The sequence below is a fragment of the Pocillopora verrucosa genome, chromosome 10 (assembly GCF_036669915.1).
Source record: "Pocillopora verrucosa isolate sample1 chromosome 10, ASM3666991v2, whole genome shotgun sequence".
In the NCBI taxonomy this organism is placed as follows: domain Eukaryota; kingdom Metazoa; phylum Cnidaria; class Anthozoa; order Scleractinia; family Pocilloporidae; genus Pocillopora; species Pocillopora verrucosa.
Window position 1 is genome coordinate 7,844,186 of NC_089321.1, and position 15,750 is coordinate 7,859,935.

General features: G+C 39.1%; 2 protein-coding genes across 5 annotated transcripts; both read right to left on the reverse strand.

The window, feature by feature from the left end:
- Positions 1-251: 251 nt before the first annotated feature.
- On the reverse strand, positions 252-6,966 carry LOC131791665 (uncharacterized). Of its 3 annotated transcripts, XM_059109017.2 has the most exons (9): positions 6,600-6,966; positions 4,688-4,728; positions 4,256-4,445; positions 4,006-4,061; positions 3,403-3,510; positions 2,603-2,940; positions 1,916-2,113; positions 1,268-1,642; positions 252-1,183 (listed from the first exon to the last, which is right to left on the reverse strand). In XM_059109017.2, exons 1-9 carry the CDS (start codon positions 6,719-6,721, stop codon positions 941-943), a joined length of 1,671 nt encoding a protein of 556 aa, XP_058965000.2. In that variant the 5' UTR covers positions 6,722-6,966; the 3' UTR covers positions 252-940. The 3 variants fall into 3 exon arrangements, with proteins under 3 accessions (XP_058965000.2, XP_058964999.2, XP_058965001.2); XM_059109016.2 differs by having other exon boundaries at positions 252-1,642; positions 6,600-6,964; XM_059109018.2 differs by lacking the exon at positions 4,688-4,728 and having other exon boundaries at positions 252-1,642; positions 6,600-6,733.
- A 643-nt stretch (positions 6,967-7,609) lies between these two features.
- LOC131791727 (uncharacterized) lies at positions 7,610-14,419 on the reverse strand. 2 transcript variants are annotated; one of them, XM_059109108.2, is made up of 8 exons: positions 14,054-14,419; positions 11,760-11,842; positions 11,496-11,685; positions 11,130-11,185; positions 10,788-10,895; positions 9,965-10,302; positions 9,539-9,736; positions 7,610-9,081 (listed from the first exon to the last, which is right to left on the reverse strand). In XM_059109108.2, the coding sequence occupies exons 1-8, from the start codon at positions 14,218-14,220 to the stop codon at positions 8,449-8,451; spliced, it is 1,773 nt and encodes a 590-aa protein (XP_058965091.2). In that variant the 5' UTR covers positions 14,221-14,419; the 3' UTR covers positions 7,610-8,448. The 2 variants fall into 2 exon arrangements, with proteins under 2 accessions (XP_058965091.2, XP_058965092.2); XM_059109109.2 differs by lacking the exon at positions 11,760-11,842 and having other exon boundaries at positions 14,054-14,187.
- Between the last annotated feature and the right edge of the window lie 1,331 nt (positions 14,420-15,750).

Sequence of the window (15,750 nt, forward strand, 5' to 3'; positions counted from 1 at the left end):
AAATGCCACGGAAAATGCGTAAAAGAGCATTTCTGAACCTCTAGATTTCAAAATTTTCTGGGGCGGCATGCCCCCAGACCTCCCGTGAGCGGCTCGCGCCTTTGGCGCTCGAAACTTGCCTCGTCTTGTTCTGAAGTTTGGCTACGGCCCTGGTAAAGAATTTCAAAGCTGACACTTCGAGCGTTAGGAATAGAGTTATCGTGGGGTGTGTCTGGTTTATACACAAAAAAGGGGGCTATATAAGCCATTGGTGTTATCCATACGTTACACTTTAATAAATTAATATTTACAAATATCTTTGATATTTCAACACACGACAATAAATATTTATTCTGCATCATCTCGCCATCATTACCATTATCGTCATCGTCTTTGAGTTCGTCATCGTTACGTTATTGCCGTCATCACAATCACGACTACAGCATGTCATAATCTAGCCTATTCCAGGCTTCGTGAGTATAACGGTACGTAATCCCAGAGCAAAAAACGAAGGAAGTTTGGGTCGGGTGGCATACCTGACCCAAGCCTCGCTCGATTTTTCACTCCTCTGCCTCTATCGTTTATCGCGATTCGTATTACGAACTGAACGTTTAAAAGTGGCTATTGGTCATTATCATTATTGTCTTCACCGTCGATGCGACGACGTCTTTTTCATTATCAAAGCTTCTCCTATACACAAGTTAGGCCGCGATATTTCACTCAAACTACACTTAATTTATCAACGATAGGAAATACTGTTGAAAATTAAATTGCATCCACTTTCAATTGCTTTGCTCAAAAATAAAGTGAACGGAAAATATATAACAATGATTAACTTTAAAATTTTTGTTTTCAGTAATGTACACCCATAAACTACTGAAATTTAAATAATTGAAAGGCCTTTCTCTTTTTTGAAGCCTCAGCGTCTACGATTGTTATTTTAAGCTTCTCGTTTTATTTGTTATGACGGGGAAGAAGTTTCTTCACTTTTCGGGATGAATTTGTCAGTTTCGCTATTTGCATCAGAATCCTCGCTGTTCATACTCCTCGAAACTTCCAAATCTCGTGACAGTGTACTGAGAATATGCGAGGTTACGCGTCCTTGTTTATTCTCGGTGCTAGCTGTCTCTGATTCTTGTTGAAGAATTACAGGTACTGAACTGCTTCTTGGTCGTGGGTCCAACTCATTTGGAGATGGAGGGACCTGGAAAGTTGAATTTGAAATAGTCACTTTTGGACTCATCATCACTGGCAAACTTAGCGTGGATGCTCTAGGTTTTATCCCTACCAGTATTACGCTTTCTGTTTTTAATCTGGTAACGCTTCGCGGCAAGGGATAAGATGGAAGTATTCTGTTCTTAGGATCAACTAATGTTTGGCTGCCGTACAACTCCGATCCTCTGCGATCTGGACTCAACACAGTGAGAACTGAGGAACATCTTGAGTCTTTACTGAGTTCTGTGTCGGCACGAGGTTTTCTCAAAGGTTCTCCACATAGCTGGAAACACTTTTTGCATTTAGCGAAATAACCCGTCCATATCTGGCGGCAATCTTTGTTCATCAGTAACAGGAAGAAGAACGCCAGGCAGAGGAAGCCTGGGGCGACTAAATTGATCAGTGGAAGCACCGTAAAGTAACTGGGAGAAGTGCAATTACTTGAAGTCTAAAACAACGAGAAAAATCACGTGGAAGTATCAGTAAAGTGAAAGCCAAAAATATAATTAGGGTCACCCTTGAGTATCGTATATGGGGAGCAAAGAGTGCTCTTTTTTGCCGTAAAAAGTCTCAGCCTATGCGACAGTATTATTCGAGGAAAGATACAGGAAAAACTGTGAGGGGATGGGGCAGGGGGTTCGGTGTTAAATTACGAAATGTAAAAGTGAAACATGAATCACAATGGCACCATCAATGGAAGAATGTCTCTCAGCTTATTTACCTGCAGACAATGAAAGTACATCTCAGCACCATGCACAAATTTGTCCGTACGGTAGAAGGTCATAGTATTGATCGACGTAACAGTTGCCGCTACGACCAGAATTACAACAGCCATGCTCAGAAACTGACGTTCGATTCGGCGCATGGAAACTTTCTCTTCTCTAGCGCGAATAACACGTTTGGTCGCGTCCAGGCGTGCCTTATAAATTAAAAAACAACAACATCAATAAACTGTTTCAATTTTTTTAAAAAATTGGTAACCGTCTTTAATACATGCAATCTTACATCAAAAGTGAGTTATCTCAGGCTAATAGTGCCTTTCGCTGTTAACTGCACTCATTCGCGAGGGGTGCCATGAGGACGCGAACACAAACTCAACGAGGGTCATGGGGTGCCTATGGGAAAAATTCCACCCATCCCTATTTATAGATACGTCCATTGCACTGAGAACCTTATTCAGAGGAAACTTATTAGCTTGCGCAAAAAGTGATTCTGACACAGAGTTGAAGAGAGCCGTAAACTTGAATATGAACACGAGAAATTCGGTCATGTAAACAGTTGATATCAATTTAGGAGAAAATGCAGACAAGAAGCAGGGGAATTTTTCAGGAGAAAAGTTCATAAAAATACAAGATAGTAGGAAAATAGCGGTAAAATTATAATTTGAGTATATTAGCAAAATTTTTACCTTTCTAAGATGCCACACAATGGACCAGAGTAGGTGAAGTGACACATATATCGTGACTTGCATGGGTAGCGTAAAGGTGAAGTAAGCCATTTGAATGCTCTGCGCACCTGCAGACATATGATCCATAAAGAGAAACGTGTAGCCGGGTGGAGCAAAGTAAAGACATCCGGCCACAATAAATGCAGGCACCAGCCAGCTCAGCACCGACTGCATCAGATGAATTTTGATTGGATGTTTGAAGACAGCTCGGTTGTCGTGAATGATCACGGCGTAAGTATTCGCTATAAAGCACATGGCCCAGAACGAGTGTGCCAGAATAAAATAATGAGACCCCGCACCTGTCATTCACAAAGAGATGAAGTCGTTAGCGTACAAGAATGCGAACTCGAGGAAGAAGTAGGTGAAGCCCCACTAAAAATAAGCCAGTGAATCATTCACAGTTTATCCTCGATGATTTAGACCAGTAAAAAAGAACACATTCTTCTTTGACTCAACTTTTTGTAATTTTAAGGATTTCTGCCACGTGAACGGAGTGCTCGCGACTCCTACCTTAATGGAATATTTTAGGATCGCCTCAAGTGGATTGGACGCGAAATGTTTTGAGGTTCGTTGAAAAGAAGTCATGATGGCTACCGAAATAAAAAGCTCAATGTCTACGTGAGGGTTTACTATTATCAATAAGTTAAAAACCTCAAAATGTGTTCATGCACATGTAGATTAGTTTGTTCTACAAATAAATACTTGGGCAAAAATCTATGAAAAACTGAACAACTAGGATAGAGTGAGTGTCTAAATCATACCTAGAATTACTGCATAGAGCGAGGAATGACCTCCTGCCTGCCAAAAGGCCTGTTCGCCACAGAAAACTTTCTCAAGTCCTATCCGCACAGGAATCATTTTGAAGCAAGCTAAGTAAAAGAGAAAGGCGGTTAAGTCAAGTGTTAAGTGTTAAACATAATCAATCCTTAACATGTTACAGCGCTTCGTCAGTCTGTCGAAACTTGAAAGATTTACACTAGTTGACTTCGACAATGCCTCTCTCCATCCAGCAGTAAAGTGGTGGGGGGCTAAGGGGGGGGGGGGGGAGGGAGAGTAGCCTATCATGGACTCACACTGCAGGGGTATCGCCTTGTAGTAACATCAAGCTATGAAATTAAAAGGTTAGAGAAACTCGGCTTGTGTGCATGATTCCTTTTTTACATCATTTTATTAGTCCAACACGTCAACTGTTGCCTGCTAAACCTATTCCGGAAGGCCTTGTGATTGTCAAGAATGTTAATCACAAACTCATTGTATTCATCCACACCGATCTCTTCAACATGGTTCAAAACCCGACGCAAAATATATCCACATTCTCTACAATTCGTAAGGAGAACATGTCCCCAAGCATCACGACTTCTTACCAAGAAAAATGCAGCATATAATGATATGAAAACGTAACACGTGAGGAAACTTGCGGCTGAAAAAGGAAAAGAATGTATTACAAAGTTAGTTTGGATTAGAAACATAACGTGAACTCAAGCTGAGATTTCAAAAAATAATTAACAATCCTTCCGCAGATTTCGCAATATTTCTGGTAACCTTTGGGTTTCTGGAGAACACTAATTAGTTGAAAAATACTTGCTCCAGATTAATATCTTTAGCGAAACTTACAGGCTTTCTATGCTGGCCCAGGTGATGAGTGTGATGATTGTTGCAATAACCACCAACCACAGACCAATCACAACAATGCCATAGTACACCTTCTGGGTTAAAGAAGACTGTGAAGTCCAGGCGCACGGCGGTCGACATTGGCCGGTATCGTTATCGGGGATTAGGGGAGAGTTGCACTCAAGCGGAATATCTGTTACGGAAAAGAGAAATAAAGAGCTTTAACAATGACTCATAAAAACCTTGATCTACACTTACGGTGAAATTGAACAAGACGTGTTCTCCTCTTCTCTTTGATTTTCTTGACGGAACAAAACAGAAGTACCAGCGTCCAATAATAGAAATAATATTGTATTTTGCATTGATTACTGTGATTTCAGTCAAACGTTTTCACAGTTGCTAGATTAGTAAAAAGACAAGAAAGTTTCAATTTACCTTTCTTGCTAGATGTTTGATTTGTCCTTGTGAAATTAGATCTATTAAAAAAATTACAGAAAGAGACTTAGGCCTTCCCTCATTACCGAATCTCAGAGGGTAATGTACAAACTCAGTTCTGTTATTCCACTACAGGTCACGTGACAAATGCAGCTATAGCGGTGATCAGCTTTTACGGAAATTACTATGGTTTTTTATGTCAAATCGCTTGACAACAGTAAAACACTATTGAAAAACTCAAGGGGGAATAACGTCAATCAAAGCAGGGCATAAATAGGAAACATTGGAGGAGCATCAAAATTGTTTGTAATTAGGAACCACCTTGAATGGGGGATGGGGCAAATTAAACTGACTAGATCACTTCTTCACAAGAGGTGAAACAATCAAGTACTATTAAAAGTAACTTTGACCTCGATCAACAGAACACCATTGTATGTTGCCGGAGGTTGAAGTCTACCTATGAGTCATTAGAGAACAAATTTGGGTTTTTTTTGCACGTTAAATCGCTGCTGTGGTAAAATTTTTGTCATCACAATTATTTCATGAAGCTTACTCATCGATGAAGCGTCAACGATCACCTAACAGATGGTGTTCAAGTCGATTTTAACTCTGTAAATGCTTTAGTATTGCTTTAGAACTGACAGCTGGAAGTGAACAATCAAAAAACTCAAGTAAATCCACTTGTAATAAAACAAAAAAGGTCATGAATAATAACTCGGAGAAATTCGTCCCAATCTTCGGGATAACAGGCACGAGCATGAAATAAATGGATAAATAAATGTACAAAAATTACTCCTGACAATAAGTTCTTACGTGACGTTGACGATGTGATGATGTGGCATTTGTATAATAATATTATAAAAATTGCTCTAGCACAGATGCCTCTTCTGATTAAGAGAATCGTACTTCAAAAGAAAAGTATGCCTGTAAATCACTTTAAGTCAGCCAATCTATTCGTAAACATCACGTATCGTAAACATCACGTATCGTAAACATCACGTCTTGTTACTTTTTAAAACGTTCCTATAGATTTGCCAAAAATATCTCAATTAACCTGGTCAACGTTATTTACATCTCAAACATTCATCCAGTACACGAAGCCAAACGTATAATGATTCAGCGAAAAAGCGTCCGATTTAATTTCAGTTTCGCGTTTTCTTTGTTATGACCAGCGTTAAATCCTCGTTCGATGAAATGGACGCCCGGTTCGAAACACAAGAAAGAGAAAGAGAAAATAGCCTTGCTTAGTCTGTCACTGATCGCTTTTCTTGGTTAATTGGCGGACTTAAGTGGCAATCATCAGGAAAAGTTGCATCTACTCTTTTAAAAATCGATTTAAGTTACTCAAATTGTTTCAGGCGAGGATATCTCACAAATTCTGATTTTAAACATCACGGAAATACAACACCTCAAAGTGGATATGCGCGTGAGTACAGTGTCTAAACTCAACAGACGACATTTGATTTCTATGATCTTCCCGAGACTGTCGATCACTGTGAGCCAGAAAACTTTGAAACATGCGAAAGAGCAATATAATATAATACGTCCGTATTTGCGAACAGCTCAACTTATGACAAAAAGTTTGATCTTCAACACAATGATCACGTATGCATAAGCATGTAGCGATTGACACTCGCAGCCCGCAACAATTCGTGCCTGAACAAGACCTCTTTAAGTCATATCCACCTCAATTTCTACCATCAATGAGTCTTGAGTCTTGTATGAATTAAACCTTCTTAGCATGTTTTTATAGCGGTCCTTGGTGTTTATAAAGATAATCTTGAAAATTTGATTGCGGTCCTGTACTTTCCAATCAGAGCAATTTAAAAGAGAAATTTATCTACATCAATATCTGTATAAAAAGCCTTAGCTACATAATTGATACTGTTCGTATATTCAGTTCAATACTTACTCATATAAATCGGAGTGGGGCGGATGATCCGGGCGAAAAACATAAAATAATGTTGGCGCTGTTACGATAATTAGAAGAAATAAGTGGCCAGCGTAATAAGGAAGGTTTAACCGAGACATCATCGATCCACAACACCGTGACTTTTCAGTTGAAGCTGTGTTCACGAGGGGATTATCACTAGTGCGGCTGTTAAAAGCTGTTTTCAAAATGATCAGTACACAGAGAGCAGAGAGTTTCTAGTCACGGGTCAAGTAGGAAACGCTCCGCGAAATGACAACACTGACGACACGATTATGACCGTGAGATGTAAACTTATACCAATTTAAGTGACGTATTTGCACAGAGGTGATACGCGTTAATGACTTGCGGTGATGGAAAGCATACAGTTTGCTGAATCCCGAAGAATTCTTTCGATGTCAATCAGGAAACGCCAAGCTTAATGAGTAAGCTTTATTTTTCCAAATTGTACAGCTGTCAACATTAAGCAAAGAGTGAAAGGAACACACAAAGGACCTTTGGAACTGTTCCCACTCGCGAGTGTACGTGGTATTGTCAACTTCCGGTAAACTATTACATGTAGATGTAAGGCTGTCATCTGTCATTTATTTTTAGAATCCTCCTCTTTGTGCGTCATTCACCCGATTAGTTTGATTAGTCTCTGAGCTTGACCATCGATTGAAGACAAAAACACTTAATCATTTGAAAGCTTTACAACTTTGGGCTGCTCATTTGATTTGTTATCGATCCCGGTCAATTTTCCGGTTAAATTTTGAACAGGTTTGACGATTCCTTTTGATTTTGATTTGACATTTTTTTGATACAATGCTTGATGAATGTTCTTCGTTTTCTCCTCGTTAAATAATCTAATTATACTTATACCGGCTATGCAACGCGAAAAGGGACAACGCGCGAATGATGTCAGTGATACCAATGTAAAGATAGCTACTAAAAATGTCAAAGGTCTCTCTGACAAATATTCATTATCTAGATTGAAATATGGGCAAATCGCAGTAGCACAAAGCAAATTTATTTCATTTTCTGCTGTTCAAAACGTCAATAATTATTACTTACATCCATCTTTATTGAAATGCACTAGATTTACGTTTTAGTTCATTTGACCATCATAAGTTTTAAATCACTAGCACTGTTTCACGCCTCATCAGAAGTTTGAAATATTCTTCATAAAAGTAGCGATATGAGCGTTAAAGCGACAAATGATTGTTGTTTTTCTTTCTTTCTTTTTTAACACGGGTCACTGGCTTGACCTGACTTGAGCGCTAACTTGGGTTCACGCGTAAAATTTTCCTCTAAAGGGTGACCTAAATATTTAGTAAAGAGAATTTTTAAAAAAATGAAAAAAAGGTTTGCGATTAGCATAGTACATTTCAAAAAAATTTATAAAATATACAATTACTTATGTACATCAATCTGTTCAAAAATGCCATATGTACATATTTTATTTACATTACAATACGAAATCGATTTCTGGGGAAGGAAAAAGAACTATTTCTTTATCTTTTTGTTCGAGATCTACTACAGTTGGCGTCAGAGGCAGTTGAAACGTGACGTTGAAACGCTCCAAGGAAAATTAAAATCTTGCCATTTCACCAATAACGACTCTAGCTTAATCTCTTTTTTGTCTCCTTTCAAAGCCTCACAACTTTGCCCATACAACCGTGGGAAATATTTTAGCAACAAGCAGGTAGTCCCCTTCTCTCTCCCAAGGAGATGTAACGAAAGAAAAAACGAAAGAAACTAAAAACCACGTATATTGAGTTCTGTCTCATCACTTTATCACCAACTGTAGTACACCTCTCGTCTTAACACCATTCCTTTAAACGAGTTTAAGCTATAATTTCGAAGAATATATTTCCTGGATGAAACTCTCCCCAGTTCCCAACGGTGTTTCGCTATTAGTGACCGATACCCCACTGTGGTCACTAGAAAGTGACTCAGTGGATGAATGGATCGTAGTTTTATTATAGCGTCTGTGTGAATCTAAATCTTGCAGCAAAAATACAGGAACAGAATTGCACCTGGCTCGCAGTTCTACGTCTGCGTCTGATGGAGGAGTAACTTTTATTTCGATATCTAAATCTGTGACAGTTAGTTCTTGTTTCTTGACAGGGAAAGTTAAAGTAGACGCTCTTTGCCGGTTCTGTTGAAGGTCCAATCCTGAGACACATCCCGGTAACACGAACGATTGTCGAAAGAACAACTCCGAATCCCTGCGATCAGTGGAAAGCACAGTGAGTGTTGAGGAACATCTTGAGCGGTCTGTATCTGCGCGAATTTTTAGTGGAGGTGGTTTACAAAACTCAAAAAGCTTTGTAAATCTACGGAAGCAGCCCCTCCAAATGTTGCGACAATCTTTATTCATCAGGAGAAGGAAGAAGAATGCAAGACAAGCGAAGGCAGGGGCTATTACGTTTATCAGAGGTAGCACCGTGTTACAGGAGGGGGGCTTGCAGTTCTTAGAGACCTAAAAATAAGGATAAAAAGCCGTTATCGCACTAAGAATTATGAACAACTGGAAACAGATCAGTTTGTTGAAGACCACGACTGCTTGAGTTATCACGGTTTTCGTAAAATGAGGATTTAGCCAATGGGAAAGCAACGACCGCTTCCTCATTCCCCCCTCCCTTTATCCCGCTAAATGAGATGTTAGTTCATTATAACTTACCCTCAAAGCATTTCTTAGGAGTGCCTGGACTGATCAGTGGGTCAAGGGGGAGGAGTGGTCAAGTGGCCAAATACGCAATACACTGACTCCCATAGGGGCTAAAATTGAACTCCGACGGGTACGTTAGGAATGAAATGCAACAAAGGATTTAGCCACCATTCTCCCAAAACTAACCTCCTTAAACTTGGCAACAAAATTATTCAGGTTTCACATAAAAGTAGCTCAACAGTTTGCTGATCGTTTAGAGTAGCCTTACCAGTAAACAATCGAAGTAAACTTCAGCATCATGTACAAAACCCCTCACGCGATAGAGCGTCACGGTGTTCACCGACATAACCACACCCACAACCACCGTAATTACTACTGCCATGCTCAGGAACTGGCGCTCAACTCGCCGCATGGAAATTCTTTCTTCTCTGGCGCGGATAACGCGCTTTCTAGAATCCAAGCGAGCCTGCGTGAACAAAAAAGATATGAACATTTGTTTGCTACCACTTTTTAAGAGGGCAGGGTTTTACCCCAAAGGGGACATACCATTTTCACTCGTAAAGGGGAAAGGTGAAAGCTTTATGCCGAGATACACTCTTATTGGCGCAATACTCTTCCCCATATCATACAACAAGAGCATGCATTCTAATTTAGGTCAGCCGTTTCACCAATAAAAAATTCTCACTGTACGTACCTTTCTGAGATGCCACACAATACTCCACAGTAGGCATAGTGACACTCCGAGCGTTACTTGCATTGGTAATGTGACAGCAAAGTACGCCATTCGTGCACTTGCGGCACCTGCAGCCATTAGATCTATAAAGAGGAACTTGTACCCAGGTGGAGAAATATAGAGGCAGCAGGTCACAATTACTGCAGGCACAAGCCAGCAAAATATCGACTGTATGAAGTGAATTTTGATTGGATGTTTGAAGACGGCTCGATTATCGCGAACGATTACAGCATAAGTGTTTGCTATGAAACACATGGCCCAGAATGAATGTGCCAGGCCAAAATAGTGAGACATTGCACCTGTTTAACAAAGAACAGATTGTTTTGACTAAAGGATTAGAGAAGGATACCTAAGGTCACAGCTATCAAGTTCAAGGCATCAGGAGACCCAACAATAAACCTGCAAATCTCCAACCACCTCGTCACCCCCTCCCAAAGATTTGCTTGAAGAGCGAGGACGGAAAGTGGTGGAAAGAGCTGTGATGAAAATTGAGAGGAGAGCTCGTGTTTCTTTAAAACATCGGCCTTTCTTTTTACCATGGTACTGTGCAGTGACAAACCAAGATTTGTTTAAGACTGAGAAAGATTTTCCCCACTGTCTTTATATGACAAGACTTTCGACCATCATCCCATATTTCCCCAAGGGGACTATCACCTGTGAACGAAAAAGCACTCTGGAGTCGAGGTTCGTCTGAATTTCATTTTCTGTCCCCACAAGCTCAGACAAAACATTTCTTTTGTGGTAATAGTAGCGATGGCGCATGGCATTAAATTGCTCTCTTTACCTTGAATTACGGTGGCTAACGAAGAGTGACCAGTGGACTCCCAAAAAAGCTGACCTCGGCAGAATGTCTTTTCTGGCCTCATGTGCATGGGAAGCATTTTGCTGTTTCCTGTACATTATTGAAAAAAAAAACAGTTGAGAAAACACAGAGTTTCAATTTTTCCAATTTATGTGGCTTACTGAGAATGATGAGGCGAGGATATGTTTTGATTTTTAACAAAGTACTTAAGAGATATCTCCAGCTCTGCGCTAGACCCTCTTGTTTAAATACTTACTAAAAAGAAATAGAAAAAAGTCTAAAATGCAAATTATCAGCTCTTACCAGACGTTGAGCATTACTTACCCAGGATAACACAACAGACCATGATATGAAATCGCAGAACATGAGGAAACTTTCGGCTATTGAAAGCAAAGGGAAAAAAGAATTAAACCGAATCAGCAAGCCCAGAGACCAAACACTAGTGATCATTCTAATTAGAGTAATCAACGACCAATCAACCTTAATATCACAAGAGGCCAATAAGAATATAAAGTAAATACACGCGTACCGCACGTTTTCAAGCGCGGGAAGACGCGAGTAATCAAGTTACTATTGGTTTTGACTTTGGCGCCAGTTTTCGGAACCAATCAAAAAGCAGTGTGAAGCAAAGCCGGTGCGATCCCAGTATATTTTCGAAAATCAAAAGAACTTGCTTTAACAGACACTTACAGGTTTTTTATATTGGCCCAAGTGATAAACGTGATAATTGTCGCAATGAGTGCCAACCACAGGCCAACCACTATCACCACAAAGTAAACCTTCTGCGTCAGAGGAGATTGTGTGGTCCAGGCGCACGGCGGTCGGCAGAGACCGGTTTCTTTATCAGGGAGTAGCGGTGAGTTGCACTGGAGCGGGAAATCTGTTTATGCGATAAAAGGAAACAGCCATTAAACTGAGTTCATGTACTAAGAGGTTTTAAAAACTTCTATTTACCTTTGTTTATTGTAACGTTTCTTGTCCTCTGTGAAAAATAATCAGAAGAATTCAATGTATATCCAATTTTTTGAAAGAAAGTTCTGTGGAACGATAAAAAAAAAAAAACACATTCAAAATCAATCCATAGTAACCAAACGAAAGATTGATTTAACAAATGGTAACAAACAGAGAGTCAAAGAACGAGATAAGAAAGATGGATAGAAACCATTTATTTCTCAATTTCCATCAGCTGGGAAGTCGCACTCATTTGGGGCTGAGTGTAAAAGGAAAACCTTCAGATTCCTCTAAAAATACGAGTCTTTGGTGTGTTACCAACGCGGGCGGTTTCTCTCTGAAAGGAGACCGCTTCACAAGTATACCGTAAATAGACTTGATCTAAGACTTTTAATAAAAACACCCTTTTTCTTCTGTCCTTCCGGGAAGCTCTGCCAACATATTTTCGCTTGGTCATAAATGCATCCTTCTGTAAATATCCTGTCCAATGTAAATAATCGTTGCCAATGTAAACATTTGTCGAAAAAAGGAAAAATCTTTACTTTGCAGGGCGGTTCTGTTTGCCTTGCCGCTAAACCATGGGCTATGGACACGAAAATTAAAATTCCACACGAAAGATTATAGAAATTAATCCTCGTATTAAAGTTTGCTTTACATATTAGTGTTGTCGCATTTTAAGATTAAGTCGCATTGCATACTGAGTTAAAAAATTTATATGCACCATGTTGTTTTGGGCAAAGAAAATAATGGTGTTTGCTGGGTGGTTTTTGTCATGAGCGTTACGTGGAGCTGAAGTCGATTTTGTAGAGAAATACACATACTTCACAGAACACCAACGCAACTAGTGCGATAAAGATCACGCTAACTGGTTTATAAAAGACGTCCTCTCCTTTTTGACATTTCAGGGGCGTTCCTTGGCTTGAAGATAGTCTCACACCGTAATAATGTCATGCATTGACAAGAAGGATATCCTTTCCATTTTCGTTTAAAAAAACCCGGATAAAGTTATTTCATTGTCGTAAAATTCTGTAGCGTTATAAAACACAAACGTGGTGTGTGATAACATTTTTGACGTTTGTGACTTTCTAGATGCATCTAGAATAAAATCTAGCAGACAAGAGGCGTTTGGTGACGCTCTTGATTAACGAGATCATGATGTTATCTGTGTCAAACTGTGCATCATAGGTAAAGCAATGTTTGCCAAAGTCACGTTCACTCACGACGTAACACCACATACTGAGAATAACATTATTTGTGAAGGATCGGGAACAAAAGCTCAGTCACAAATTTCGTCACAACTTCAAAGATTAAAACGATTTAGTTCGACCATTACCATCGCTAAGATTTTTCATTCCTGTATGAATTTTTAGTAATTTCACTAAAATGTAAGTTTAATCAGGGGATATTTTTGTTCTGTTTTCCACACTATTAAAGAGCATTTAACCGATTCTTTTAGCCTATTCCACATGTTAGTGATACATTTTCTTTAAATCTTCAAAAGGCAATAGAAATCTTCCCATGCTATTTATTTGCGCCTCCTACATTTGTCCGGTTTAGGAATGAGTCAGACAAAGAAAACTCCTTCAGAATTTCCTTCTGACTGATACTTGAAATCTTCCCACCGTAAACTGTGAAAAATCAATTAGCTTATGGTGTTTATCCTTTGAAGAGGAAGCTTTTAAAAACTGAAAATTTAAACTGGAATTTTTTCCCCAAAAACGATTAAATAATTACGTCAGTCATCACCCAAATGAGAACATTTTCGCCACATTTCTCGCTCATGTTGTCAGTTTACACACAAGAAACAACGGCTAGGTTTGATTAAATCTAAGAGAAAGAGTAGAAATCCTAGTATAGGCCACTAAGGTTGTTTCCTAAGTATTAGCAGCTCCACCTTAGTCCTTCGCAAATATGGGTTTTCAAGGGGATCATTCATTTTCATACCCAAAAGAAAACATTTACGTTTCTATATCATACTTTGCCAAGGAGGTGTTATAAGCGTGCTATAAACAAATCACAAGAAAACCCTCTCCGGTAAATAGTAGTTCTTTCCAGGCAAGGAACTACTGATATAGAACATCAAACTCCTTTGAGGAGAGTTTACGGTCGTAGTTATCGGCCATTATCAGAACATCCATTAAAGTCATACTTTGGATTTGAGAGTTTGTAGTTTTTTTTTAGGCTCAACAAGGTGGGAAGAAATAAAATCGACGAATCATTAAAAGAAGCTGGTTTTGCCTGCTCCTGTTCCATCGATTGGTTTGGTGAAAACTGAAAAATAAAGATGATTTACTTACCCATTGAGTTTTGTGTGTGGAGGATGATCCGGCTGGAAAATGTAAAATAATGTTGGCAATGTCACAGTCGTTACAAGCACAAAGTTTACGATATAGAACACCACCATACTTTCAGACACTTTGAACGATTTACAGCACATTCGCTCGGCCGATGACTTAGATTCCATAATTACTGGCGCAGTTGTTACCACCGGGTCCCTTATATTCACGTTATTCCTATTCAGCAAAAAGCGAAGATAAACTTGTAGCAAAGGTCAAGTATAGATACACGTAACATAAATCAATGAAAGTCGACCCCAATGTGGTCATGAGGCAACGTAATTCAACGGTGTATTTTGATGACATGTTGACAGAATGCAGAACCGACTTTGCTTTTATTAGGGACATCAGCTCTGACAGGGGACAGAAAAATTGCGTCAATGAAGAAAATTATTTTTATTGTAATAAACAAGTGAAATACGGTAAAGATAATTTTCGATTGCTTATGATAATTAGTTTAGCTCAAGAATACAACAACAAAAAGAACGGAAAATTTATTAACATTACAGAGATACATGTAGTTGATACCCGACTTCCGGCTAAAGGTTTTTTTTTTAATTAATTAAAGTTAATAGCTGATTTGGTGACTCACGCAATTCTTTAGTTCTCTAGCAAGACAAATCCATATCACTTATTTTGATATTCCCAGTTAGTTAATCCGTTCATACCTACATCTTAAGCTCGATACAAATGTTTTCGTAACTTTATCAGAAAAATGCAAATCGTCTTGGCACGCAAACAACGCTTAGTTAGCATTTTGTTACGGCTTGTCACCGAACGCCCGTTTAGACGATAAGTACACATCCTATCTAAACTTAGAAACGATGATGTAAGCATGATACAACACCCGGATGTCGGGATAAGCGCCGCGATCACGTACCCCTTGTGTATACGCGTAAAAGTTGTGATGTCTTGCGGACTGACTGTTCCAGCATGTAAAATATCTTGATTTGCGACAGGAGTCGGGGTAGATTTTTCTCGAAATTTCTTCGTGAAAAGTATCAATTAATATTTTTAAAATGGTTTTTGAATGACTCAGTTTCCTGTTTACGCACTTTAGTTAATTCCGTCGGTAGCATTTGGATTGCAGCCGCCGTATATACAAACATTGTTGGCATTTTTGAAAAACAAAAGAATTTCTCTTCTCTAAATAAACAGTAAACGATACAAAGAAAAAAAAAATTCTAAAACAAACAAATAAGTGAAAGTGCTTTTGTGCTGCTAATGAGGACGGATTTTCTGCAATTTTCTAATTTCCGAAAACGCTTTGATGGTCGAACCGGTTTGCACGAAAACAGCTTAAAAAAGCATCCCAGTCGTGAAACAGCATTTTTCAAATTTTTTGTTCTTCCATGGCAACTTCGCTTTTTATTGTCAGCCCGCTCTCTACGATACAACCTTTATGAGGTCAACTTTGATGTCATTCCTTGCATATGTGACTTTTTTACCATCGCATCTACATACAGCCCTTGAAACAAAAATGAACACTGTAATGAATCTTTCCAAGTCCATCAATTCTTCCCCATGACTTAAATAATCGCAAAACTAATGAAACTAGCTCGTATTTAATTTTGAAAAAATGCAAGTCTCTTTTTATTCGCGTCTGCTGCGAACAACATTGCTCGGCGTAAGGTAAAAATAGGCTTTAACTGAAAGCC

Bases quoted from the DNA above. Each gene is read 5' to 3' on its own strand.
- LOC131791665 (XM_059109016.2), bottom strand. From the start codon at position 6,721: ATGATGTCTCGGTTAAACCTTCCTTATTACGCTGGCCACTTATTTCTT. The intron at 4,062-4,255 runs GTAAGTTTCGCT...TTCCTTTTTCAG, and splicing joins TGGGCCAGCATAGAAAGCCT to CCGCAAGTTTCCTCACGTGT. The intron at 2,114-2,602 runs GTAAAAATTTTG...TTAATTTATAAG, and splicing joins TTGTGTGGCATCTTAGAAAG to GCACGCCTGGACGCGACCAA.
- LOC131791727 (XM_059109108.2), bottom strand. From the start codon at position 14,220: ATGGAATCTAAGTCATCGGCCGAGCGAATGTGCTGTAAATCGTTCAAA. The intron at 11,686-11,759 runs GTAAATAGAAGT...TCGCATAAACAG, and splicing joins AAACGTTACAATAAACAAAG to ATTTCCCGCTCCAGTGCAAC. The intron at 11,186-11,495 runs GTAAGTGTCTGT...TGCTTTCAATAG, and splicing joins TGGGCCAATATAAAAAACCT to CCGAAAGTTTCCTCATGTTC.